The 27,903-nt window shown below is 38.4% G+C and overlaps 4 protein-coding genes across 5 annotated transcripts in view; all 4 read left to right on the forward strand.

The window, feature by feature from the left end:
• The window catches only part of LOC107585240 (peroxisome proliferator-activated receptor gamma coactivator-related protein 1-like), an 18,121-nt gene extending 15,294 nt beyond the window's left edge, over positions 1 to 2,827 (forward strand). The window contains exon 14 of the mRNA XM_016272165.1: positions 1,913 to 2,827. Within this exon, the coding sequence (XP_016127651.1) occupies positions 1,913 to 2,013 (101 nt within the window). The 3' untranslated portion in view covers positions 2,014 to 2,827. The remainder of the gene's footprint in view (positions 1 to 1,912) is intronic.
• Positions 2,828 to 5,431: 2,604 nt separating this feature from the next.
• On the forward strand, positions 5,432 to 19,537 carry oga (O-GlcNAcase). 2 transcript variants are annotated; one of them, XM_016272166.1, is made up of 17 exons: positions 5,432 to 6,097; positions 6,301 to 6,352; positions 6,675 to 6,772; positions 6,906 to 7,036; positions 7,127 to 7,298; positions 7,421 to 7,519; positions 7,602 to 7,886; positions 8,619 to 8,777; positions 8,885 to 9,510; positions 10,020 to 10,194; positions 11,774 to 11,827; positions 13,234 to 13,319; positions 14,323 to 14,427; positions 15,526 to 15,617; positions 15,718 to 15,910; positions 17,199 to 17,361; positions 17,639 to 19,537. In XM_016272166.1, exons 1-17 carry the CDS (start codon positions 5,938 to 5,940, stop codon positions 17,773 to 17,775), a joined length of 2,787 nt encoding a protein of 928 aa, XP_016127652.1. In that variant the 5' UTR covers positions 5,432 to 5,937; the 3' UTR covers positions 17,776 to 19,537. The 2 variants fall into 2 exon arrangements, with proteins under 2 accessions (XP_016127652.1, XP_016127653.1); XM_016272167.1 differs by lacking the exon at positions 11,774 to 11,827.
• A 547-nt stretch (positions 19,538 to 20,084) lies between these two features.
• On the forward strand, positions 20,085 to 23,413 carry LOC107585242 (nucleoplasmin-like protein NO29). Its single transcript, XM_016272168.1, has 5 exons — positions 20,085 to 20,283; positions 20,667 to 20,752; positions 21,642 to 21,761; positions 22,493 to 22,586; positions 22,702 to 23,413. The coding sequence occupies exons 1-5, from the start codon at positions 20,211 to 20,213 to the stop codon at positions 22,806 to 22,808; spliced, it is 480 nt and encodes a 159-aa protein (XP_016127654.1). The 5' UTR covers positions 20,085 to 20,210; the 3' UTR covers positions 22,809 to 23,413.
• A 635-nt stretch (positions 23,414 to 24,048) lies between these two features.
• On the forward strand, positions 24,049 to 26,155 carry LOC107585266 (ADP-ribosylation factor-like protein 3). Its single transcript, XM_016272213.1, has 4 exons — positions 24,049 to 24,120; positions 24,697 to 24,840; positions 24,984 to 25,100; positions 26,129 to 26,155. The coding sequence occupies exons 1-4, from the start codon at positions 24,052 to 24,054 to the stop codon at positions 26,153 to 26,155; spliced, it is 357 nt and encodes a 118-aa protein (XP_016127699.1). The 5' UTR covers positions 24,049 to 24,051.
• The last annotated feature ends 1,748 nt before the right edge of the window (positions 26,156 to 27,903 follow it).

Here is a 27,903-nt window from a genome sequence, read left to right on the forward strand (position 1 = left end):
CGCGGGGCGGACATGCTTTCGAGGAAGGGGATTCCTCAAGGAGAGTGGAGGTTGAACCCCGAGTCGGTTCGGATGATTTGGACCTGCTACGGGAGAGCGGAGGTGGATCTGTTCGCCACGAGCGAGAATGCGCACTGCCCGCTGTTCTTCTCCCTGTCTCACTCCCCGCTGGAGGGGGACTCTCTGACATCGCACTGGCCAGCAGCCAGGCTGTTCGCGTTTCCTCCAATCAAGATATTGCCACTGGTGTTATGCAAGATCAGGGAGGAGGGGGCTTCGGTGATACTCATCGCCCCGAACTGGCCGAACCAGCCTTGGTTCCCGGACCTGACAGAGCTGCTGGTGGCGCCGGCCTGGCCGATCCCCATCAGGAAGGATCTGCTGTCTCAAGCGAGCGGCTCGGTGTGGCACCCGAACCCGGAGTTATGGAGCCTTCATGTGTGGCTGCTTCGGGGATATCAGAGGAGCTGAATGCTCTGCATTCTCGTGTGCTCGACACGCTCTCGGAGGCACGGGCGCCCTCCACGAGGCGTTTGTATGCTCTGAAATGGGGAGTGTTTGTGAAATGGTGCCATGATGTTCATATCGACCCGGCTGCTTGCTCCGTGTCGGATGTGCTGCATTTTCTACAGTACAGACTGGATAGTGGATCTCTGCCATCAACACTGAAAGTCTATGTGGCTCATTTCGTTCCCCGCTGGGCGGGCAATCGATCGGTAAGCACACGCTGGTGGTGAGTTTTCTTAAGGGAACGAGAAGATTGCATCCCCCACGTCCGCCTTCAGTCCAGCCCTGGGACCTAGAGGTGGTGTTAAGAGCTCTTTCACAACCACCATTCGAGCCTTTAGTATATCCGCTGATATGAAGGAGCTATCGCTCAAAACTGCACTACTTCTTGCCCTTGCTTCGGCTAAGCGCATAGGGGATTTACATGCGTTTTCTCCGCTCTCAGGGAACCGAGGTTACGATAGTAACCGAAGCGTTCAGCAGTTTATTTACTAATTGTTTAAGGCCATTTCGCGATTTCAATCATCATACAGTAACCAGCAACAATCACCCCTTCCTCTTCTCATCGAAGACATGCGATGCAGTCCTAAACAGTCTCTGATGGTGCTTGTAATGATTTTTGCGTCTTTCTCCGACAGTTTAAATGCTTCCACACTGCGGACTTGTGTGCTGCATAATAAAGCGTACGCGCCTCTCACTCTACGCTGCTTGCTATTTGATCGCGTCATATCATTGTTCGGTACGATTTATTGGGCCGAACACCGAAAGAGGTTTTTTTTTTTTTGTGGCTGTTTTCGGCCAAATAATTTCGGTTGCCGAACATTCGGTGCATCCTTATCCACATGGGCACATAACCAATCTGTGAGAGACAGAATTCTTGCTGGTTGGTTGGGGATCAAATACTTATTTCGCTCACTGAAATGCAAATCCATTTCTAACCTTTATATAATGTGTTTTTTCTGGATTTTTTTGGTTGGTATTCTGTCTCTATACGTTAAAATAAACCTACCCTAAAAATTACAGACCCTTCATTTCTTTGTAAGTGGGGAAACTTACAAAATCAGCAGGGGATCAAATAAATATATTCCTCACTGTATTCTGTTCAGGGTGTCGTGTTCTCAGGTGATAAATGAAACCAGTCGTAATAAAATTCTTCAGCAACGCGTAGCCTCTCCATTTCTGATTCAGATTTTACACATCGCTATTCTAGCATCATTTTTGGTCACCGTTAAGTGCATCTAGACTGCTGACACATTTACATGTTGTAACTTTAGGGCAATAGTTGATGTTTGTTTCTGCTGGATATTTCTGGTTGGTGAAATTTCGGTGCACCACTCATTTACAGTCTTTTAAAAACATTCCTGTTAAAGCCTCCAGATGCTACAGTGTCTTTTTGATCTTTCAGATTCAAACCGGGACTACAATCCACGGCCTACAAAAGGCAAATTTGATGCACTAGACTTCGACACTTTACTCAAGCAGGCTCAGAGGAACCTGAAAAGGTAACGATTAATCAAGCAACAGGAAAAAAGGCCGATTACCTCTGAGCAAAATGCTGCCCCACACTTCCAGTGTTGCCTCTCAATTACTGTTTTTGGTTGTTTTTGTTTTTCTCTGTTTTCGTTTGTTTCTGCAAGTTTACACCTTCTATTGAAGTGATGATTTGTAAGAAAAATGTAAAAAGAAAGAAAAAAAAGGATCATGAAATATAATAAAACTGTGGAATGAAATAATATACATTTTTTTTAAAGGATTACATTTATTTAAATGTTTAATCTGAATTGCTGAATGTTGGATACATTTTAAAAGGAATTGAATGGAAACATTGTTGGGGTAAACAGGTTTATAATGCTGCATTTATTTCAACCTAAATAAACCTTGTGTCTTTCTTGTGTCTCTTTTGAGATTAAAAGTCTGTGTGTCATTCTCTCTTGAACAGACCTTTGCAACATTCACATAACATTTGTCAATGTCGTCCAAATAAGCAACATATCGATTAGTGTAGAAATAAAGGGGGGTCTCATTTTACAGAAAACCAAGAACTGTTTAAATTTAGGTGAATTGCATGTCATGGGTCAATTTCAGATGAGTTTGCAGTGCTTTCAAGCTGGTGTTAGGCTACATGAGAATATGGTGTCTGTATGATTATATGCAGAATTATAAGGCCAATAACAGCCATAAATCTGAAGCAGGGAGCTGGTGGTGCTTTTTGGTTGATTGAAGACCAGATGCACAGCTGTGTTCTGGATCATCTCTGTTTTGTCTAATTCTCTAATTGTGCTGGATTGAACGCTGTCCAGCAGAGCATTGCAGTAGTCTTGATCAGAATTATTTGGCCTCCACGCCGAATTAGTCTGCAGTCCACAAACACTCACCATCAAACTGAACTGAACTTGAGCAGTTCTGCAAAGAAGAATGAGCAAATATTGCAGTCTAGATGTGCAAAGTTGGTAGAGACAACATATCCCAACAGACATATCCCAAGGCTGTAATTAAAGCAAAAGGTGGTTTGACAAAATACTGACACAAGGGGGTGTTCATTTTCCAACTCAGTCATTTTATTAAAAATTTTTTCTCTGACATGTTGGTGTTTCACTTGGATGTTATAAGTTGCACTGAGTAAACAGCTGGATAAAACAAAAACTGTCCGTCTTCATTTCAAGCTGCAAAGCAACAAAATGTGATTTATTTTCAGAACGTGAACTTATCTTCACTTTGTGTTTTTAAAAATAAACGCATGACATTCGATCGATTTAACAGTTAAATATATATAGCAGATTTTCTTGCATCACCACAGGTAAAACAGCATTTTAACACTTTTTTTTAAACTGCTGTGATGCAAGAAAATAAGAAAAAATTATCTGCTTTTTCTCTGTTTAACTAGTCTTAAATTAATCAAATGACATGCGTCTCGTATAATTAAATTTATGGATGTTTAGTCAGGAAATAATAATAATAATATACAAATATTACGGGGAAAAGACGACCAGTTAATGGACTTACAAGACTGTAGGATGGATAAAAATGTTTTATTGTAGGCCTATTTTATATTATGCACTTTATGTAACATTCATGAAAAACTTCCAATTGAATGCTGACTATCGCACGTAATACAGTCCGGTCAAGGCCTATGGTTAATATAATAATGTCTATAATAAATAATATAATAATTTCTTAATTCTAAATAAAATGTTAATGAATCCATCTCTGATGATCCCGGTTGCTATGGTCACGCAGGTTTGTTTACGCATTAAACTCGTGACCACGAGAAAAGTAGGTTATGTGTTCCCTCAACATAGCATCTGGAGGCCAGGACATAAGGATGCGTTACCTCGACCAAATGACCTCGTGGCCACAACATATTATCCCACGAGTTAATATGTTGTGGCCACGACAAAACTATGGCGCTTTTCCACTGCACGGTACGGTACGGTACGGCTCGGTACGGTTCACTTTTAGGGGGTTTTCCACTGGGTGGTACCTGGTACTTTTTCTAGTACCACCGCGGTTGGGGTTCCAAGTGAACCGTACCGTTACCAAACCGTGACGTGTAAACTCTGCTGATCACGGATTGGCCGGAGAGAATCGTCACTACCTGCGTCACTGAACTTGCGACACAAACACAACAGAAGCGCTAGATTTAAATCAGCACAGCCAGCGAAGGTCCGAACGCAACTGTTTTTTAAACAACCAAAAAGCTTTGTTATCTGTTGCGGAAGTACAGACGGTCCTCTCGTTGATAGCAGAGGAGCGGATCCGGCGAGAGCTTGATGGGGCGACGCGGAATAAAAAGGTTTTTTAGGAGTCGTGGCAGTAGAGGCGGCGCAACTATAACTACATGTGAATAATCCCGCCCACTCTAAAGTGGTACTGAAGAACTGCAGTGGAAATGCAAGCCGAACCGAGCCGTACTGAGCCGAGTCGTGCCACGCAGTGGAAAAGCGCCATAAGTGAACCGAACATGTCACCTTACGGGCACCGTACTTTTTTATTCAGAGAACACTAACTTTATACAATACAATGATTAATAAACAAGAAAACGGACATTGGGTTAAAGATACAAAAGAAAATTGTATACATCTTTTAAATATTTGGTCTTTATAGTTTTTTTAATGCAAAGAGACAACGATTACTGTCAGTGTGTCTCTGATTTGGTTCCGCAACACAACAAAGCTCTTTTTTACTAATACATATACACGTATATTTATATAAAACGTATCCAAAATCATTATAGGATGAATTAAATGAACTGGCTGCCATCCCCCATTTTCATTCAGGCTGGACGAGCGCTGACATTCTCGCTGTCCCTTTAAGAGATTTGTTTTCAGACTCACAAACCGTCCTTTACTGGTTCAAACCAGTTTTCTGAGTCTGCGCAGTAAGTGTAAACAGGAAGAAGAGTGCAAAATTAAACAGTGTCGATGAACGTTACGTTACACTGACGGGATTCATTTGAAGTCGCGATGCAGGTGTACAGTAAGCTTAAATGTCATTAATTTATGACTAGCGCATGATGTAAGGCGACTCGACAAAAGCTATTAGAGAAAGCACCGTACTTTTTTATTCAGAGAACACTAACTTTATACAATACAATGATTAATAAACAAGAAAACGGACATTGGGTTAAAGATACAAAAGAAAATTGTATACATCTATTAAATATTTGGTCTTTATAGTTTTTTTAATGCAAAGAGACAACGATACTGTCAGTGTGTCTCTGATTTGGTTCCGCAACACAACAAAGCTCTTTTTTACTAATACATATACACGTATATTTATATAAAACGTATCCAAAATCATTATAGGATGAATTAAATGAACTGGCTGCCATCCCCCATTTTCATTCAGGCTGGACGAGAGCTGACATTCTCGCTGTCCCTTTAAGAGATTTGTTTTCAGACTCACAAACCGTCCTTTACTGGTTCAAACCAGTTTTCTGAGTCTGCGCAGTAAGTGTAAACAGGAAGAAGAGTACAAAATTAAACAGTGTCGATGAACGTTACACTGACGGGATTCATTTGAAGTCGCGATGCAGGTGTACAGTAAGCTTAAATGTCATTAATTTATGACTAGCGCATGATGTAAGGCGACTCGACAAAAGCTATTAGAGAAAACACCGGGTAATGCTAATTGGCGGTTCTGACATCGTTGAAAGACGGGTACACTCCAGATATAGTTTAGTAGTCCAGAAAGCTTTTAGCACTGTAACGTTGCGTGAATGACTGTCGTGTTTGTTTCCGACGCAATCTGCAGGTAGTTCATGCAGATAATCTGCATCCGATAGAATTCCTCTCCTGCTGGTGACTCAATGGCCTGCTAACCCAGTAACAGTGAGTGAGTCGGGGGACGGGTTTGTGTTCCTGCGGAAGAAAAGCTTTGGCTGGCGACTAGACCGATATTTCCAACAGAAATTAATAAGTACAATTCAAAATGGTTCAGAAAGACAAAATAATCGAGTCGTCACAGCCAGAAAATGAAGCAAATCCAGTACCAAGCGAAGCTGTTGCGGATACGCAGTGTCCACTGGACGAGCCCAGTATCGGGGTTGAGAGAACAGGCCGCAGGAAATTCATCACCGGTGTTGTAGAGGGTGAGCAAATTTAGACACATCCAACGTTATGTTATCAAACATAAAAGTCAATTCAACAGTTAAAATGAGTCCAGTTAGTTACATACATTGCTAGAAAACATCATATTTATATATTGCTTAGGTGTTGATTGACTGTAGCATCTGTTTGTGAAAAATGCTGCGTTTGTCACAACCATTTGTTTTTCTTATTTTGTTCACCACAGGTTTCTATGGACGGCCGTGGACTATGGAGCAAAGAAAAGAGCTTTTCAGGAGGTATTGTGCGAACGTGCAAATATACTGTCCCTTTCTGATTCATATTACCTAGCATAATTTTGTATATACATTTTTCCCTGTAAATTTGTCTATTGTGTATGTTATTTATGTAGTTGTGTGTGTGTGTATTAGATATAGATAGATAGATAATACTTTTCTGTGTATTGGAAGCTGCCAAATACATAAGGTGTGGAAGCATACTTGGCAATAAATCTGTTTCTGGTATTGACACTTTTAGACAAGTCTTGCTATTGTAATCGCTAGTATGTTTTTGAGTGTTTAACCTAAAAAAATTATATATCTTGTATTTGATGTGTTTCAGGCAGCAGAAATGGGGTTTGAACACCTATCTGTATGCCCCAAAAGATGACTACAAACACAGAATGTTTTGGAGAGAAATGTATTCTGTTGAGGAAGCAGGTGATTTTTATATATATATATATTTTTTTTTAAATAATAATAATAATTCATGCTCTTTAAAGAGGTACCAGTCGTTATGCTTTATTTGGCAAAAGTTTATGAGTCTAATGTCCTCTCTCTTTTTCTTTTAAAGAGCAACTCACAACTTTAATAAGTGCTGCTAAAGAGCATGGGGTTGAGTTCATTTATGCCATTTCCCCTGGCCTGGACATTACATTCTCAAATCAGAAGGAAGTGTCGACACTTAAAAGGAAGTTAGACCAGGTGAGAATGAACCTATTCAGAAGCTTTATAAGCACTGGGGTCAGTGTTTTTATGACCTACATCCTCGATCTCTGTCTGTCTTTTGTGCAGGTCTCTCATTTTGGGTGCAAGTCCTTTGCCTTACTGTTTGATGACATTGATCATAACATGTGTCCAGCTGACAAGGAGGTATTCAGCTCCTTTGCACATGCTCAAGTGTCTATCACCAATGAGATCTTCCAGTATTTGGGAGAGCCTGAAATATTTTTATTTTGCCCCACAGGTAAGATGGATAATATTATTATTATTATTATTAACTAACCATGCTGCTTTGTGTGATGCTATCTAATGTATTGTTTCTATTTTATACCATCTCATAATTATTTAATGTTTCCTTGTTTTCAGAGTATTGCGGAACATTTTGTTATCCAAATGTGTCACAGTCGCCTTACCTGCACACAATAGGTGAAAAGCTGCTTCCTGGTATTGAGGTGCTGTGGACAGGTAAGTTGTGTTTTCATTGAGGGGACTGGACTAATAGTTTGCTCTCTTGTGGATTTTATAAATGCTTTTGCATGTTTGACAGGTCCCAAGGTAGTTTCTAAAGACATAAGTGTTGAATCTATTGAAGAAGTCACAAAGATACTGAGGAGAGCTCCTGTCATCTGGGACAATATTCATGCTAATGACTACGATCAGAAGAGACTTTTCTTGGGGCCTTATAAAGGCAGGTCCACAGAACTCATCCCTCGGCTGAAGGGAGTCCTCACCAACCCCAACTGTGAATTTGAGTCTAATTTTGTGGCCATTCACACGTTAGCCACGTGGTACAAGTCTAACATGAATGGAGTGAGAAAAGATGTTGTCATGAGTAAGTATGTCTTTATGGAAACATTGTTTTTATAATGTTTATGTATAAAAATTAGCATACCTCTTTAAAGGTAAGTTCAATGAAAAATTTAAATGCTGTAATTTACTCACCCTCACGTTATTCTTTTTTCTGGTGAACATAAGATTATCTTCGAACATTTTCGGTTCCAATATACTTTCATTGTAAGGACAAAAAATAAGTTATAAATGATAAAAAATAAATTATAAAAGATATATATATATATATATGCAGATCTTATTTATTTTTTTATTCATGTGCCCTCATAATCTGTAATCCAAAACATGGACATAGTTGAAAGAGCTGGGCAATAATCCATCCTGTCACTCTCATAAAATCACAGCAATTAGCAAATGACAATGATCCAATGGAATGAGACTTTTTTTTTTTTTTTTTCTCATTTGAGAAGCCGTCTCACTCGGATGTACTTCACAATAGAAAAGACAATTGCAATTTCTGTTTCTTGCTGACTCTTTAAAAAAACGCTAATATTTTGACACAGATTTATATTCCTAGAACAGCTAATATTCAGATATGGATTTTTCCTTATGAATTGTACTTTATTATTTGATGTTCTACCAAAAAAGTTACGGCAGAGTGCTGTTTTTTTTACGAAGTGCTCATATTTTTGATCAAGATTGACAACATTATATCATATTTGTGTATTTAATCTAGTATGGTTGTAGCTTCATACCTTCTTGTTTTTGTGTTTAGCGGACAGTGAAGACAGCACTGTGTCCATCCAGATAAAGCTGGAAAATGAGGGCAGTGATGAGGAGCTAGAAACAGACATCCTCTACAGCCCGCAGATCGCGCTCAAGCTGGCTCTCACTGAGTGGCTGAGCGAGTTTGGAGTGCCTCATCAGTACAACAGTAACTATTTCTTCTTTGTGTGATATTTTGTAACATGATCGTGTATGTTTTGAATTTGGTAACATTATCTTAACCTTTGTTTCTTAATCTTTCTTTCTCTGTTGCAGGTCGGCAGGTTCCTCACAGTGGAACTAAAAGCACTTCTATAGATGTTCCTGTGCTCACTGCACCCAGTCTGGGCATTTCCACTACAGTGACTACAGTCTTCCAACAGCCCATCATGAGTCCAGCTGTGCCCCTTAGTGATGAACCGCATGTGCTCGGCAAAGAAGAGGAGGTGGAGGTGGAGAAGAAGGAGTCTGATGAAGAACCCATGGAGATGGTCGTAGAGAAACACGACGAGGTGGAGGACACTAAAAATGTCAACCAGATCCTCACAGAGATTGTCAAGGCTAAAATGACAGAAGATCTCAAGCCCATGGACACAGACAAAGAGAGCCTGACAGAGTCCAAGTCCCCAGAGATGTCCATTCAAGAGGATTCAGGCAGCGACATTGCACCGATGCAGACTGATGATCAGCTCATTAAGGAAGTGTTTGTTCCAGGCCTCAGTGAGAAGCCACTCTTTACTGCTGAGCCACTTACTCTGGAGGATCTGATCCTGCTAGCTGAACTCTTCTACCTGCCGTACGAACACGGTCCTAAAGCAGTACAGATGCTGAAAGAGTTTAACTGGTTGAGAGCCAATAGCAATTATGTCAGTGTTAACTCCAAAGCAAAGGATCCAGAGAAGGTGAGAAATGTCATATTTAAAAACAAGGTTTTGATGAATCTGATCAATATGTAGTACTTTTATACAACTAGGTATCTTTTCACATCAGGCTGAACAAAAACTCTTTACTTCCATGGTCATGGGAAACTTTTAAAAATTGTGTTTATCTAGTCCAGAAAGTCATGGAGATAAATATAATATTAAGATTAATCAATTCCTAGAATGAATGTACTTTTATTTTAATTGCTGCTTCAGACTAAAGTATTTCATAGGTTAAATGTTGCTCTTGTGTAGGGTAAAACACCCTTGTCTGATTTGTGAGTTAATCATTCTTTTGAGTTGGTTGATTCCACAAAATGGTGGAAGTGCTGTGATTATTTTCACCACATGGTGGTGCCTTTATGATAAGAACAAAATACTCGCTTTGTGGGTGATTACACATTTTTAGCAGTTGTTGCTGAGCTGTTTTGAAGCAGCAGACATTTGATAGTGTGGTTATGATAAAGATGGTATTCATATGTTTCACATAGGTAGCTGAATGGCAATCCAGAGCGGAAATATTTGAGGAGATGTGCTGCTCTGTGATCCAGATGTTCACCAGACTCTCCAACTCAGTCAACAGGACCATTCTTTATGACCTGTATCCCTATATCTGGGATATAAAGAGTATCATCTCAATGTTGAAATCATTTGTTCAGTGGTTAGGTAGGTATGGCGACATCTCTTTACTGTTTCTCAGGGCATTTTAACCACACTGAACCCATGAAATACTTGACCGTTATTCAGTAGAATCCAAAAACAATGAGCACTCATTTCAGTAGTCATCAGTTTATTTTTAAATATTCACATCTACACTTCATGCATTGCACCGTTGTATAGTGTCATTAAGATTTCAGGTGCTCAAAATGCCTTTCTTAACAGATGGCAGAGCATATTTTTAGACTTGAGAGAGTAAATTAACACTTTTCTACTCAATTGTAAGACCTTAGTTCTCACTCACATGCGCTACTGAAATTTCTTGGGCCAAGCTTGCCATTTATGGAAATTCAGTCTAGTGTACACTCTTTTTCTTACTTATTTTCATGTATTATGTAAATACTGTTTTCCTCTACTGACTGGATGCTGTCCTCATTGCTAGCCAGTGCCTCTCCTTCAGGCCACTCAATCAGGTAGAATGAATTGGATGGCTGTGGTCACAGTTGCCAGGGTGGGTCCTGCTGCTTGCTGTGCATTCAGTATCAATGCGCGTTAACTTGGCAACATCTGTTGCAATCTCTTTCGATCAAGGGTGTGATCGTGAAGGAAAATAGGCCCTTTACGCCCTAGCGCGCCGCGCATGCGATTTTAGAATGCAAGCCTATGTAAGGCTATTCTGGTGCATCATGAATGATTGCTTTATATATGATGGGTTTTCTTTTACCATATATGCTGATTATGAGCATTATAGGAAGTTACTCCTCAAACAACCTCGGCGTATGCTTTACTCTAACTGAACTGGTCTGGTCAGAAAACACTTGACACTACATTCCAGTGAACTGTACACAGTTCTCATGATCCTAAATACATTTGTGCAGTCAGCAAACTGAAGAGTCTCTTATCTAAGCACTTGGGTCATTAGCCAACCCTATTATTTATGATGATTTTATTGAGAGACCTGTCACTTACTGAGAATGCCCATGTTTGTTATCCATATAGCTTCTGGGCATCACTACAGTACAGTTAGAGTAATGGATTCTGCTCTAAATGAGGTTTTTGTTGGAAGTTGGTTGTGTAATTATAGCACCAGCATGGCCTGAGTTACCTTAGTAACCACATTTCATTCGCAGGTTTCTGTCCAGCTTTATAACAAAGCAACACAGCAGGCAGCAACCAAAACTGGCATGCCACATCTAAGTTGTCATTAGCTGATAGAGGGGAAAATCAAGTGTATAATATGCCGCACTAATGAGGGTGTTTTATAGAATCTGAATCAAACATTTGACTTGTTTTATTAGAACACCCATAAAGGCTTCTCTTTATTTGAGAAGACAAATGTGATGTTGATTTAACTGTTCCTTTAACGTTGATTTATTTGTTTTTTGTGTGGACTGTCTCCTCTCAATATGCTTTTCAGCCTCTGTTTGCACAGACAGTCCAAATCCCTGTGAGTTTTCAGCCAGGCCAGCCAGCATTTCTACACTGTCCAAAGCAGTGCAGATGGCATTCAGTCAGCGGCTCACTGCTGTTGTGCTGAGATCAGTTACTAATGAGCTCTTTTATTATCTTTTCCCTTCATTATGTACAGCTGGAAGAATCCTCAGCACAAGTTTGTACTGCTATTGGATGGACAGTGCCCGATGTATGCACAGTGCTGCGATTATCAGTTTTCTTTTTGGGGTTTTATGGATATATTTTCTTTTTCATAATGTGTCCAAATGATTTTTTTCAGTGTCTCAGGAAAGGAAAGGTTTTGGATGAAGTCACATTTGCACTGCGATAGCTCAAGTGTTAGTTGTTAACCCCCCAATTCTTTTCTCTGGCAGCTCTAACATGGTTTTTGTTTCTATCAGTAGGCCCAATTGAAATGGCTCAGACCAGCAAAAAACCACACCAACTTAGGGGAAAAGTAATACCCTTGCCTCAGTCATCTAAACACACCTCCATAGTAAAACTATTCCGTTAACAAGTTATACAGAGAATCATTTTCTGGATAAATAAAAATATTAAAATGGAAAAGGAAAGGAAGTGGTAAAATTCCCCTCAGATGGTGTGTTATGTGTCCTGCCATTTCACCACAGGATGTGTTTAAAGTATGATCAACTTGATTGAAAACAGGAGAACTTTGTCTCCTGAATCTGCGCTGCATTTGTCTTGTTACATGACGCTGAGTCCTCATCCCTCACATTGGTACTGTTGTTTAGAAACTAATGGATTCCAATTGCACTATAGAGCTTGTGTCTTCTTAAGAGCAATGAAAAGCACCCAATTTTGTCTTAGTTATCTGCTGCAGGAGCAAGCAGGCGTAGTGACTGGAAAGATTCAGTTGTTGCAGACTTTTGAATCAGAGCTTTTTATTTTGAAACTTGCCCATGAAGGGTCCAGATCTGCTCCATCGATCATGTAAGATTATATGATGAATTTTTAATCAATCAAAGAAAATGTCCACGGTGGTGGCCGATGAAGAACGCTTGATAGTCATGTGACAAGGCAGATAGGTCTAAATGTGACTTCAGATTCAAGTTAGAATTCAGAGGGCTTAAACAGCTGAAGCTTATTTAGTACCAGCGAGCAAACTGATGATGTATAACTAACAAAATCACCAAACAAGCAGTCTAAAATGTAGGAAAAGTGACAGAGCCAATAATTCTTAAATGTCTAATTTCTTCAAAACAGACTAGCAGCATTATTTAGTTGAAGAGCTAGTGCTTTAGTACCTCATCCTAGATTGCATCACAAATCGTACTTAATTCTAAATGCTTAAGAATTATGTGAGAAATGAATCGTTTCAGTAATGCGCCCAAATCCTGCATTGTAGTCAGTGTAAGCCCTCTGTCATTGTAAGCTTAAGCTGCTTGAGCCCTAGGCAGAAGATATCTGCAGTTTTAACTGTTGTTAATCTTGAGGTGTGTTCCGTGATTGTAGTATCTACATTTATTTTCAATGACGTTATTTGGAAATAAGACACCTCTACCCTATACCCCTTCCCCCTCATTATGCCAGAAAGCCCCTCACATAATGTTCTCCGCTTGGATCTGATCTCAACAGGGTGTCGTAGTCAGTCGTCAGCACAGTTCTTAAGTGGCGACCAAGAGCCCTGGGCCTTTAGGGGCGGTCTAGCAGGAGAGTTCCAGGTATCCAATATTGAATTACCAGAAAAATGTTTCACGAAGATATATTTTCGTTTGTTTTAGATGTTGGTATGGTTGCAAAACGCTACGGGTTGGTCTGTTTAAGGTGAGCTGTCAGCAGCTGCATAGAAAAACGAAGGGGTGTTGAGAGCCACTTAGGCTTTTTTTCTGAAGTGTAAATTGAAATGGGTCAAACGGTTACTGTCAGATCCAGTGTTTGGGGTGATGGTGTTTTCTAACTCAGCATAAATTTTGATTTCTTTCAGCAACTGTCCAAATGAGATGCTGCTTTTCCCTCTGCGCTTGCGACAGCGCGGCATGGCTAGGTTTTATTTTATGACATCTTGTTTCTTTGCAGGAAACAGCGCAAAAATTATCACCACATTTTGTCTGCGCCTGCGTCCACAACACTGCGCTTGCGTGTGCAACTGCGAGCCTACTCAAAGCTCCATGAACAAATTATTACTAATTCATAACCTCTGCATACTTAACATCTCAGAATGATTCAGCTTAAATAGTCTAAATTAAATATATTTTAAATAGTCTGTCAAGGAAAATGTTTTAATCTGGAAATATTTGGTCATGGAGTTTTGCTTTGCGCGCCAGCTTCATCCTTTTCTCTACAGGAAGTTCTTGCGCAGCGAAAAAGAGCGGGAAAGGAGCATCTCCTTTAGCCAGTTAAGCCTTTCTCAGACCAAGCCTGCGCAATTTTGTTTAATTTTGTTTTTTCTCAGAAAAAAAAGGTGGAAATGATTTTCATTGGTGCATATCTTATGTATAATGTTTACGTGCTCTTGCTGTACACTGACCAACATAGGAGCCATTTCACTTGTGAAGCAGTTTATTTCCATGCCGATATTAGGCACATTCTTGTTCAGCTCCATTGTGTGAGGTCAGTTCAGCTAGAGCAGGTAAACAGAAGCTAAAGTTTCAGTAGCAGTGCAGTCACATGGTCAAACCTAGAGAAATTCTAAACTGTACAATACTTTTGCTTTGGTCTTCGCAGAGACTGTTGCCAATTGATGGGGCAAATGATCTTTTCTACCAGCCACCGCCACCAATGCCAACTTCCAAAATCTATACTATAAGGCCTTACTTTCCCAAAGATGAGGTAGGTTTTGGCTGGGCATCTAACCACTGATATCAGCCGTTTTATTTTATATTTTCAAAAATTGTGTATGCAATTTTATTAAATACTAGTCACCAGGTTAGGGTTGCGCCAGCCATTTGTAAGTTATTAAAAAATAAAGTCCATTCTAGGGACATGTAACTAGCTAGTTTGTAACTACCTCCTGTACTGTAACTTGGTTGCATTATTTGTTCTTAAGGCAGAATGTAGCTAGTTGTTTGTAAGCTTTCCATAAAATAATTGCATAGTCGTATAATATGACATTTACCATCAATGATCCAAAAACAGCTTTCAAATTCATAAGCAGAAGTTGTGTAGAAATAAGGTGATTTTCAGTTTATATTGTTAAGGTTGGTCCTTTTGCTTCATGTAACTAATTAAAAATAAGTTTCTACAGTAGGCATTTTGCAAATAGCATATATGTAAATAATGAATATAAATAACATTCAGAAACCGTATTTGAAATTAATAAGGATCAATAAATACTGATACAAATAATTCAGTTTGTGTTGAAGAGCAGCTAATAAGTCATTTATTTACATAATGTTCACTCTTTTTAAAATGTCAATAAGTGTAAAAAAAAATGTCAACATATATGTCTAAAGGATTAAATTAAATCGGGTAAAGAATGAGCATTGCATTATTGATGCAATTCAACCAATCTGCTGTTTATAGAGTTCCATTTCAAATAAGTTTAATGGTGCAATACAAAGACTTAGTAGTGCATAATTTGTAACTTGGTGTCCATTTACATTGCAACTAAGCGAAGTTGTAACCTGTGCACAGCTGTACAGATGTTAATTTTGTACTTGTTGAGGACATGGCTTTTCCTTGGCAAGCTGTCTGTAGTATGAAAACTCTGTTGATGCTCTAAATAAAACGTTGCAATTGGCTGCTTGTATTCCCAGCTGAGGTGTCCCAGTTTAAGCTGTGCTTTTAGGTTTATTTGCAGCACATCTGAAGCATTCTGCTGAAATAGCAGTCTGGTCCACCTGTTAGTCCTTGGAGGGCTCGCACTTTGTGGAATCAGAGCTGTCAGATGCCTTCACATACTGCAACTTTCTCACTGTCTGTTCTTAGTCTTCCATCTACAAGATCTGCAAAGAGATGTTCACTGAGGGCTGTGAAGGCATCTTTTTCTCAGATGAGTCACCGGACCTTATTGGAGACAGGTGTGGTTTGAACTTCCACTTTGGTTAGTCACATTAATGTATTATTATAGGTGCTTGATTAATAACAAGTGAACGTTTTCCATTATCTTCCTCATTGCAGGTTAGTGGGAGGTTTCCTGACGCTCAGCCCAGACTATGGCTTTGTGCTTGAGGATGAGGAAGGTATTTGTGGTTATGCTCTGGGCACTGTGGATGTCAAACCTTTTGTGACGAAATGCAAGATGAGTTGGATTCCATTCATGCAGGAGAAGTACAACAAGCCAGACACAGAGAAGGACCTGTCAGAGGCTGAGGTTAGTATGTCATGTCTTCTCAAACAAACTCATTCTTAAAATGAACTGCATTTTTTTATTAGTTTATAATGTTCTCTGAGGTTCACTTATAATGTTAGTGTGATTTTACATCAATAGAACATCATAATTTAGTAGTAATAAGCTACTTTCTATCCTGTTTTTGAGCCTCTCTGCAGAACAGTCTGTTTTATAGGCGGGGAGCATTCAAGACTCGCAAGTAAACGGCCACTGCTATGATTGGCTAACAGTTTCGCTTATTAAAATAGCAGATGGACGTTGCTGTGAAGCACTCTGAAAACAACATGGGTCATTTAGGTTAAAAATATATAAATACTCAATATATATCAAATGGTCTAGAACAGACAATGCAATGGGGTAAAAGCACGTTTACTCAATACTCACACTTCTGTGTTGCGACATTACTGTTGGATCCACTCTAGTTAGACTCAGCGCTGCATCATCGTTTACTTTCTAAGCCTGTATCATACTGTCTTGTTTAAAAATTAATCTGTAGCAAAGTAAAGCAAACAAACAAACAATGTTTCACTGATGCGATGTGGAGGTCTTTGCTAATTTACACCGGACATGAGCGACGCAACACTGCTAAAGACGGCAGAACCCATTATAATCTGCAATTCTACACTGGATGCGGCACAGATTGACACAACAAATCTCCGACAGTAAACTGATGTCCTGCTCTATTTCTGACATACAAGCATTCACGCCACTTCTGACCTGAAAGAGAAAAGGATTCGCAACATGACGCAACTGCGCTCCCGTCTGATCTAGATATGTTAGGATCACAAGGAAGGCAATTCAAAGACTACTTTTCATAATTTACACTACACAGTGTCTTGTAATATTGTAATGTCATTTGTATGGTTCTGTTAATGGAGTAATCCTGTGTTCACGTCTCTCTAGTATTTCCTCTCTTCCTACTACAAAGCGTGTATCAGTGGGCGGGGCTAAAGAGACAGTGATGTAGAAGGAGGTGTTAAAAAGTGGCACATTCCAAAACGAGTTGTTTTCTGAGCTTGGTTTCAATAAAAGCTGTTTTTAAATTAATGAGAACGTTTTGATACTTACAGGATGTTTTTATAGTACATTGACCCGTTAGATGTCAAGAGATCAAGGGAAATTTGATTTCTCAGTTCATGACCCCTTTAAAAGCCTGACATATGAAATTATACTTTATTAATTGAACAATTTTTTTAACCTTCAGACAAAACCAAAACATCATGTTGATAATTTAGAGGCCTTAGAAATTTTAACAATCTTTTCCCTATAGAAAATGATGCTAAGTTTCCATGAGGAGGAGGAGGAAGGCTTACCAGAATCGTTCCTCAGTAACTTCCCATCACTCATTAAAGTGGACATTCACGCAAAGGTTACTGACCCCAGTGTTGCCAAAAGCATGATGGGATGTCTCCTCTCATCACTGAAAGCTAATGGTAGGTAAAGTTAGGTTGTGTGGCATGTGCACTTTATTTTTATGATACTGTTATTAATTGCTATAGTACTAACATTGTTATTAACCAGTAATTACTTAAATACATTGTACATTAAAGCTGCTTTTAATCTCCGTGGTCTTCCCCCTCTTACCACATTTTAACTTTAGTAAGCACAAAAATGTTTATAGTTATGTTGACATGTTAAAGGATAAAAAGCTGCAGTGATTTGTTTGAATGCCTAGTTTCATAAACGCATCTTTTCCTCCTCGGTTGTCAGGTTCGCATGGTGCTTTCTGTGAGGTCCGGCAGATGGACAAAAGGATGTTGGACTTTTATAGCAAACTGGGTTGCTTTGAAGTGGCCAAAATGGAGGGATTCCCAAAAGACGTTATTATAATGGGACGGAGTTTGTGAATCTGAGTCGCCAAGAAGAAAAATCATACAGGAGCCACCCAGAAAGTGCACAAAGCTTTGGACCCAACGCGCTACCTGTTCATGTAACTATCACGTTTTGTAATAGCAATGGTTGCTTCATTCACATCATATGCCGAATGCACTTCTAGAAATGTAGGTGCTGTTCATTTACTTTGCCAGTGTTTAGTGGAAGCTCAAGAGTTTGAAAGTGAGTGTGCCCATATGCACACATTGGTGTGTTCAGGGGGAGTGAGAAATGGAAAAAGAATTGAAGTGAGTCTGCAAGAGTAATTCAGGACGCACAAGTTACTTGTTTTTTTTCTGGTGGACCGATTGCTTGAGTTGGCCGAGTGCCATTGAACCCACTAAATCTCTTAGATGTGGCTGAGTCGCCGTTTGTGTTCGGCATATGTGCATGTTTAAGTTAACGTCTACATTCTCCAGACTAAAAACTTCCCATTATTTGGTAAGCGATATCTTCATTTCACTGTTTTTAATAGTTCATTGCAGTGCTTTACAGTGTTCAAAGCAATAATCTAGAAGGAATTCATAACAGGCAGGGTTTGTGATATTGCTTTCCAGGACATTGTAATAAATTCTGCCATTTTCCAGGTTCAAACAGTGTCTGTGAGCTCCCGTATGGAGAATACAGCAGGCTAAAGCTATCCTTTTGAGGTTTCGGATGCTGTTTGGGTATTATTTAGAAAGGAAAAAAACTGAAATTGAACTTTAAGCAAGCAGAAGTAAATACAGTTAAACCATAAAGTCTGTTGTCTTTAAGACCGCATGGAATAGTTTTGTCTAAGTCTTTAGCATGTGTATCTTTTAACGATACATTTTTTCATTTTGTACAAAAATGCCTTTTGGCTCTTGCCCTCCTCTGGAATATATCTGAGGGTAATGAAAAGTACTTTCCTATACTGATGCCTTTTGTTTAAAGTGGTAAATTATACGTTTCTGAGGTGAAACATGGTTACATTATAATTCTGAGATGCTTGTGTTTACAAGAAAATAATAATAATAAAAATAAATAAAACGGTACAATTTGTAAAGTAAAGCTCAAGACCAGTGCCCTGTCTCTAATTAGATTGAAAACTGAAAATAAATGAAGGTACATTAGTGGATTATCTTTAAAATACCTGAGATCCTTTTTTCTGTTGCCTGAGGAGAATAACAACATTTGCCTGTTTTTAACGACAGTCTGCTTCTTTAATATATTTAAAACCCCTACAGTTGAAGTTGGGTTTTTCTGAAGTCAACTCTTCAATGTCAATGTCAGGACTGTTTCCCAGAATGTAGGTACAATAGAAACTGTTTATTCTGTACTCCCTTTTTTTTAACCAAAATGACTGATATTCTTCTTCTTCTGTATTGTTGTGCTATATTCTGAAAAACTAAATGAGCACAAATGGCTCCTGCAGATTCTCATATGTAATGTTAAAATGCCTGAGTTTAAGAAAAATGTAAATAATTTTGTGCATGTGATGGGCCAACAATTTTGACAATTTTTCGACCCCATTTAAGGGAAATTTGTACGCAAAAAATTGCTATTGTTTATCTCTATATGGCTTCTTACTTGGATCATTTTATTTTGGTTGATCACATCCAATGTAAAGGGCTTTTTGTCTTTTTTTAAAGGTCATATACACTGCATATATTAAAAAAAATGAAGACCTTTCTGTACTTTGATGTAATTATGATTATGTCTATGTAATATAGTTGTAATTTCTGTAAGGGTTGTATGTAATTAAAATGTTACATAGAAAAAAATCTGTCGTTAGTGAGTAGAATGAAAAATGCTTTCTAGGGCCACAGTGACTAACCCGGCAAACACTCTTATTTCTGACATGGTTTCTTTAAAACTTTGCAAGTGGTTTAAATAGTTTCAGTTTTGAACATTCTATAACCATCTAAATTGTATTGCTTTCTAGTATACGGAGTTAATAGTCCTGGAACATAAAGTTACAATTTATGAGATGCTGATACAGTTTCTATATGAAGAAAAATGTATATATATTGGTATACATGTATATTTAAGGAGAAGAAAAAGTAATTTAAGTTGCAATCAACACAAACAGGATCTTGCACACAAAAGCGGCTAAATAAATTATAATCTTTCATACACAAACAGCCATATGAGCGAGGACAAAAATATCACTGTGGTATTAACAAAGTATTGTAATATATTCTAGCTATTAACTAAAACAAAACCCCATCTTTTAATTTCTAATGACTGGGATTTCGGATAATAACAGCAGAGCCATCAAGTGTCAGACTAACATAGCAAAGCAGAAAAGAAGATGGACCCGCTTCAGTGTCCATGTTGATGACGGCATGGTCCCTGCGACGGTTTCCGTGTACCCGTCACGTGTTTGGAAAACGTTACCTGCACTGTGGATATCATATCCTCTATTGAAGTGATATTAGTAACAAACATGTCGTTTGTGGAGGACGAAGTATCAGACAGTGGCGTGGACTCGCGCTCGCGATTGGAAAGCTATGTGTTCAGTAAGATCAACAGTGATGCGCAGCATGCATTGATTGCACATTTGTTCACACACACACACACACACACGTGGGACAACGGCAATTGTCAGAATTTTCTCTAATAATTGTAGCCAGTGATGTTTAACGTTCATCAAAAGAGCCCTGGATTACTGTGCATCAAGATATAGTTCAAACCTGTTCGTTTTCAGTAATTTCATTCATTTTTGCATTTCAATTCAATATACCTATTTAATATTGTGATTTTGGATTCCTTTAGGTTGTGAGTTGTCTTCTAAAATTCCATTCTACACATTTCAAGCACCTGTTCGTTTTCAGTAATTTCATTCATTTTTGCATTTCAATTCGATATACCTATTTAATATTGTGATTTTGGATTCCTTTAGGTTGTGAGTTGTCTTCTAAAATTCCATTCTACACATTTCAAGCAGATGAAGATGAAGATGTGGAGCATTTTCTCGAGCTTAGGACGGTTCGTAGACTATTTTATCACAAGAACAGTCTGCCTGTGTTGTTCCAAACCTGAATGGCTCTGTGTGGGTGCACTTTTTCTATGCAGTGCTAGTGAATGGTGACTGAAGTGGTCTATAGAAATGGTAATAATAATTTGGGTTTAATATGAAAGTGAGTAAATGATAATAGATTTTCTTTTCTGGCTGATTCATACTTTTACAGTAGAAATAAAAACGTCACCCTATTTTCTAAATGCATGTTGTAGATCTTAAGAACATTTCATCTGTGCATATGTGTATATATTGATTTTCATTTTGACCTCTTAATGTTTAATTAAAATGTTGTAACTGTGGTGAAATGACCGACTTCTCTCGTGATGTATAGAGGACTTCTCCAGTCATTTAAGATGTGTTCAGATTACCAAAATTTGGCAGGCAAAAAAGATTGTCTATTGTCCATAGTGTAGACAAATGAAGCACAGCTCACACCGAAGTCACTTTCATACCAAAATGCTTTCTGTTGGTCAAAGCCGTGAATCCATGAGACCAACTTGAATTTGTTTTAAAATTTGCATGGAGAATTCTTTTGCTCTTATGTGAAATTCTAGATTAAATTGATTCCTATTGAAATGACTGGATTTTGCATGCAAAAATTAGCAGAACCATGGTAGATGTGTCTGCATCTTAAACTCACATTCATCTGCCTCCACTTTTGAGCGCAGTGCACACATCTCGAAATCCAGTGAACAACCGATTAATAGAGCCAAGTCCATTTTTTCTTTTCTGATGTATGTCACAATATGGAAGAAAAGATCCGTCGCAGCTTCCATTTCATCATGAGTTTGAATCTGAGAGCTTGATGACCTGTGTTTTTAAATGCATAACTCTACCTTTCTCTCAAACCATTAGATTTGTCTAGGTGACGGTGCCAAACAGGAGAATAACGTGGTGGAAGTGACTGCTATGAATCACCAAGGAAAGAAAATATCGGTGCCTGTAGCTAATCTCAACATTTCCTGCCTGCCTATGGTAATGCTACGTCACACAGACAGGCCCCTCCCACGATAGTTTGATTGACAGTAGCGTTTCAGCACAGACTGGACTGGTGTCTTACCTCAGACCCGCCCTGAGTGAGCTGTCATCAGTCCACCATTGTTTCACCGCCGGAGAAGATGTAGACAAGAATGACTCCGAAGCGATTTAGGGCTTTTTGTTGTTGGATGTAATAATGAACATAGCAGTCGTCATTTACTCCCGACATCTGAGCCGCTGAACTCGCAGTGGATTACATTTGTTTCTGAAGGGAATGCGCCCCCGATCTACATAAATGTGTCTGTTCGCGCAAATCATTCGTGATCCAGCCTCACCTACAGGAGAAGTTAGTGTAAGGTTTTTTAAACGAATCTTTGCAAATCGCCTTTCATAATAATGTGCTAATTAGCAAGTTTCACGATGAATGCAGCTGAAGTAAACAGTCTTTCTGAGAGCGGGGCGGGGTCAGCAGAGCTCATTAACATTTAAAGAAAAATGCTACAAAACTGCGTGCTCTGAAAAGAGCTGTTTTTGACAGGGTAAAAAAGGTGTTTTTTACACTACCATTGAGAAATTTTAACCAAACTATGTTACAGACTTTTCATTAAGACCCTAAAGAATCATATCAACTTGTGGAAAATGGACATCCGATGACCCCTTTAATTATACTGTTATACATTATTAGTGTTCCAACATTTAAATAATTTTTCGCATCTGTTTTTACTCAGGTAAGCCTTGGGGAGTTTGAGTTGATGACTCCTGTCACACTACGCCTGAAATCTGGATCTGGACCAGTGACCGTCAGTGGGTTACATTTAGTTGGTGAGGAATAAAACACTGTCACAAGCACACTGTAGCTCTATATCACAAAATTGCATTAATAGCTTTTTTTATTTTTTGTTTTGATAATGAATGATGCTAATAAGTTCTCCTTCAGCCACAGAGAATGACGAGTTTGGAATATCAGATGAAGATGATGATGATGATGTCAGTGAGGAGGAAATGCCCTCAGTCAAACCAGCCAAGAAAAAGCAGAGAGCTTAATTTGAGATGTTTACCCCAGACATTTATACATTTTAATAATAGATTTAATGTTCTACTACGGGACGTGACGGAGGGTGGCGTAGAACGTAATGGAATTTTGTACTTTCAGATTGTGGTCGCAAATGTTAAAGCCTCCATACAACCAGCTCCATGAACACTTATTTCATGATGAAAGTGTTTTATTAGTTAATACTGTACGTAAGTAACTGCCAACACCAAACTTCAGATTCACTCTCAGTTCAGGGACTGAGAATTCACAGTCCTGTTACCACTGAGCCCTGAAGTGAGGCACTTCACACCAGGTTGATTCCGGATGGACGATCCCTGTAACATACTGTAAGATGATATTGACAGTGAAAAGCGTCAATCTTCTGCCTTTAGGGAAAGCACCAGCATTGTTCTCTACAGATATTCCTCATATTGTTTTGCTATTTGGAATTTTGGTTTTGGTTTTTTGGCAATCGGGGTTTTTAAATCTTAGTCCCTTTTTGAAGGACTGATATTTTATGTTGAGATCAGTAGAAGGACTTGCCATGGTTGCCGTTTTTGTATTTTTACAGATTTATTTACAGATTCTGTAAATAAAATTTGTTGTTTTAGTAGAACCAGTGCAGTTGTTGCTTTTTTTTTTTTGTCTCACTTTATAACCGTTTTGGCAAATTTGTTTTCGTAGCGCTGATGATCAGTGCTTTAATAACAATTGCTGTGTTTGGTACAATTACATCAACTGTATGAAAAAAACATATATAGATAGAGTATTATAATTTTATGATGATATTATACAGTATTAATATTCTCAATAATTTGAGTATAATTATATAGAACATTTTATAATCGGAAGGACAATGTAAACACAATAAAACCACAAAGGTATACAGTCAGGCCAGAGTGTTCTATATAATCAAGCTAGATGTTATCAAATTAAACATATTCCTTATTTTTCTACTTTACCTTTTACATATTTGCTGTTTTCTGAATTGTTTTGTGTTTCATAATTCTATTATTTGTAAAAGCTTATAAAAGACAGTTTAATGGTAGGTTCTATTGTGACAACTTATAGAGTGACAAAATCGAGTAGTATGTTTTTCTTTGTGCAATAACAACGGTGGAAATGTTGTTAATGCAGAAATAGAAATGCAGCTATAATGTAGTCATACCTATATATATATATAGACATTGACTTTGAAACCTGGCCGAACAGAGAAATGTCCCAAAAAATAATAATAATCGCGGTTCCTTTAAAATGGAGGACGTCACTGAACGTCCCCCAGCAACCCTCGGCAGCGTCTCGGAAAACACCGGGAGGAAGATGGTGAGAAGTGTTCTGCCTCTTGACATGTCTGTGTGTATTTTGTAATGAACTGGGGGTGAAGAAACTTAGAAAATACGAGCCATTTCCTGGAACTGGGGGCGTGTACCGTTAGTCTTGATTAGTAGCTGCAGTGGCGGGTTCTCTGTAGGAGTGAAACCTGATGGCTCAGCGGCGCTAAGGCTTAACTGTAACGTTAGTTAATTGCTGTCCCGCTACTTATTTTCCTGAATAATTAAGCAGGAGTGATTTCACCCAGTCCGAAATCCAGAGCTCCTGCCTCTTTTTCAGCTGACATCTATGCGTAAAATATTGATATATTTGATATAAGTACTTGATACCTGATATGAAGTATAGACACCAGTGTTAAAGCGATAGTTCACCAAATGTTGCCATCAATCACTTTTCAATTTCATTGCTTATTTATTTATTTATGTATTTTACATACCTACTGAATAACATTATCATCTTATTTGTCTTTTCTAATAGTTTGTTATAAAAGTTTCTTGACTGAGAGAAAGAGGTCTCATCACTGGCTTGTTTGAAATCTGGTTATTGAGCATATTATGTTTATTCCAGGGTTTGTTGTCAATCCTTAGAAAACTAAAGAGTGCCCCAGAGCAGGAGGTACGCATTCTGCTTCTCGGATTAGACAATGGTGGAAAGACGACACTTCTCAAACAGCTTGCCTCTGAGGATATTAGTCACATCACCCCGACACAGGTAACACACACAAAAAGTACCTACTAGAAATTATCTCCCTTTTGCAGAAATTACCAATTTCCTGGTAAAAAGTTGTTGTGCTTCTGCTTTTATTTTTCTCTTACTTTAGCACAGCTTATTTTTAATTCTTCTGTTCTGGCCAGGGCTTTAACATTAAGAGTGTGCAGTCTCAGGGCTTCAAACTGAATGTCTGGGACATTGGAGGCCAGAGGAAGATAAGGCCGTACTGGAGAAACTACTTTGAAAATACTGACGTGCTTGTGAGTGTTTCTTAAGAGATGTGTGTTTATGAGTTATGCATAGCCAGACCACTGAGCAAAGTGTCAGTTTATAGTTAATTTATTTTCATATACACTACTGTTCAAAAGTTTGGGGTCGATTTTTTTAAGTAAGGAGTCTCTTATCCTTAGCCAGGCTGCATTTATTAGATCAAAAATAGTAATATTATTACAATTTTAAATAATTGTTTTCTATTTTAATGTATATATTTAAAATGCAATTTATTGCTGTGATGGCAAAGCTGAATTTTCAGCATCTGCAGCTCTTTCTCAGCAGGATTTATGTTCATATTTAGAGAAGACTGCCAGTCAGAGGGCTGCGGTTAATTCAACTTTTATTCAGTTCCACTTTCCAAAAACGTATAGTAATTTTCGCCCCATTCATATTTCTATGGAAAGTTAGGGTTAGGGATGCTAAAGGGCTCACTGACCATTACCTGGAGTCTAATTTGCCACTGTCTTATAACTGTCTTCTCATTTTGGGCGGCTTTCAGAGGAACCTCACTTTTGCAGATTTTTGATCAGCTGCTGCATGGACTCCCCTTGCATTTTTGCATGGTTCTACAAAGTCAGTGAAGCTGCGTCTTGCTCTGTGAGCTTGGAGTAACTGTATTACTGAGTTCTGTAAATGCGCAAGAAAAAAAAAGTCTGAGTGCTGAGCCACTGTGGTGTATATTTATTATAATTTGGCCACCATTACTGTGTGATGTTGTTTTTATATGCTCTCAACATACCAGACTAAAGTAGCAAATATCCATTATAACTATCCATATCCATGCTAAGACCTGCCTCTAGAATTCAGTTACCTACATTTATGTATTTAGCAGACACTTTTATCCAAAGCAACTTACAGTGCATTCAGGATATACATATTTTTTATTTTTTTACCAGTATGTGTGTTCCCTGGGAATTGAACCCACGACCTTTTGCGCTGCTAACGCAATACAAGATATTTCCCATAATTGTTTGCTTAATGATATGATTTTTGACATTATGTTTTTGCTTTTCAGATTTATGTCATAGTTCAGGAAATGTGAAAAGCAAACTTTGTGGACTGTGTGGATTCCCTACCAGCTCGTCCAGGTTAAAGGGATATGAGGAGGTTCAGAGAGGCTTTTTTTTCTCATCTGAACCACCTCAGCCACTGCCTCAATTCCTCAGCCATCAACTCGGTCTGACTCACATTTACTCCATGAACACTGTGCAATAGCATTATATTCTGAATGAATTTGATTTATAATGTACAATCAACCACTGAATTTAGTTTAATAAGTGTTTTTTGCATTATTATTATTTAGTCTGTTTGATTTTGGAATCTATTTCAATACCTTGGCTTGGATTTCTATGATTTATTCCTTTGAAATGTTTTAAATTATACTATGCTAGATTTTTTTAGACCATTGCATAAAACATTTCTTGCAAAGCCTGTGTTATTTGACTGGCTTGAACCAAAGTGTTATGAAAGCCAAGCTCTTAAATAGATACTTTACTGTGGGATGAGTGCTTGTAACATGTTTAGCGAGCTTAAGCATCTGGCTGTGACAGTGAAGAGGTTCTTTCTTTATGAAGACATGAGATTGAGAGCATTATATTCACATGATGCCTTCTGTAAAAGTCAGAAGACTGAAGCACCAGATGAGAAGCGCAGATGCTCTTGTCGCAAACAGGAAATCAGAAGTAGATGCTGTTTATGACCTCTTAATATTTTGGCTTTTTTTCCTCTGTGATTTTGTCAAGATTAAAACAGGCCATTTTAAGAGGTGTGTCTTTTTCTTGCATTTTTAAATCAATAGTTTTTAGGAATGTGGGAGGGAGTTTGCTGGACGTTATGATTAATGATCTGATGAAAATGATAAACTCCTGCTTTCAGAACATTATTTCAGCTAATCACACTTATACTTTCCACTTATCATTGTCATTTTTCTCCCTTACAAAACAATACATTAGAATTTATGAGTAGAAATATTTAAGGAATGTCTGCATAATGAAAATGAAATATTTCTCATTTGCATTTACTTGTTTTCAACACTTGAGCTTTAATTATATCCATAATTTTTATGTCTGTATGAACGTGCAAATTTAATGGAGAAAGTCAAATGAGTAATTTCAAGACTTACAGGCAGAGATTAATCTGCACATTGACTAAATTGATTACTTTCAGGTGTGTGTGAGGCTGTACTTTCTCATTTAACATACTTAAGTCAGAACTACAGCTCAGGCCCCATCATGTTCCAGCACACTTAAATCAATCCGCCTTAAATTAATGCAAATTTAGTCCAGATAAGAAGATCTTAAAATCTCAGTGTAAAGAGACTTGCATTTACCAGATGTGAGCAAAGTTCGCTGAGCGCGATTTACAGTTTTTCTCGATTGCTTAAACACATTTCTTGAATCTATGCCTTGTATTCTCAAAACAGTAAACACAAATCCATAACGTCTCACCCATTTCCCCAAACCTCCTATTTTCAGAAGCACTCATTACTGTAATTGTCACACATCCTTTTTACAGGAAAAAATGGAAACATACTGAAACTCTATATGCGAGGCAATTTGATGCATTTCTTTATTACAGTAGCATAGTGCAACAGTGTATGCACTCTAAAGTTACTGTACAGAGCAGTCTTACTGCAAGTACACCTACCTGTTTTCCTCCCTGAAGGTTCTGATGATGGAGGCGACGGTGAAGCGACTCAAATTTGGCTGTACTCGTTGCCCAGCCTCCCTCATAGTCATACCATGGACAAGGACATGGTCAACTAAAGTGGCTCAAATTTCATCTGAGACT

The sequence above is a fragment of the Sinocyclocheilus grahami genome, unplaced genomic scaffold (assembly GCF_001515645.1).
Source record: "Sinocyclocheilus grahami isolate Dianchi unplaced genomic scaffold, SAMN03320097.WGS_v1.1 scaffold68.1, whole genome shotgun sequence".
In the NCBI taxonomy this organism is placed as follows: domain Eukaryota; kingdom Metazoa; phylum Chordata; class Actinopteri; order Cypriniformes; family Cyprinidae; genus Sinocyclocheilus; species Sinocyclocheilus grahami.

Coding starts and splice junctions, on each gene's coding strand:
- oga (XM_016272166.1), top strand. CDS start 5,938: ATGGTTCAGAAAGACAAAATAATCGAGTCGTCACAGCCAGAAAATGAA. Junction 7,887..8,618: donor GAGAAAAGATGTTGTCATGA/GTAAGTATGTCT, acceptor TTTTGTGTTTAG/CGGACAGTGAAGACAGCACT. Junction 9,511..10,019: donor AAGCAAAGGATCCAGAGAAG/GTGAGAAATGTC, acceptor TGTTTCACATAG/GTAGCTGAATGGCAATCCAG.
- LOC107585242 (XM_016272168.1), top strand. CDS start 20,211: ATGTCGTTTGTGGAGGACGAAGTATCAGACAGTGGCGTGGACTCGCGC. Junction 21,762..22,492: donor ACATTTCCTGCCTGCCTATG/GTAATGCTACGT, acceptor GTTTTTACTCAG/GTAAGCCTTGGGGAGTTTGA. Junction 22,587..22,701: donor CAGTGGGTTACATTTAGTTG/GTGAGGAATAAA, acceptor GTTCTCCTTCAG/CCACAGAGAATGACGAGTTT.
- LOC107585266 (XM_016272213.1), top strand. CDS start 24,052: ATGGAGGACGTCACTGAACGTCCCCCAGCAACCCTCGGCAGCGTCTCG. Junction 24,121..24,696: donor AAAACACCGGGAGGAAGATG/GTGAGAAGTGTT, acceptor TGTTTATTCCAG/GGTTTGTTGTCAATCCTTAG. Junction 25,101..26,128: donor TTGAAAATACTGACGTGCTT/GTGAGTGTTTCT, acceptor TTTGCTTTTCAG/ATTTATGTCATAGTTCAGGA.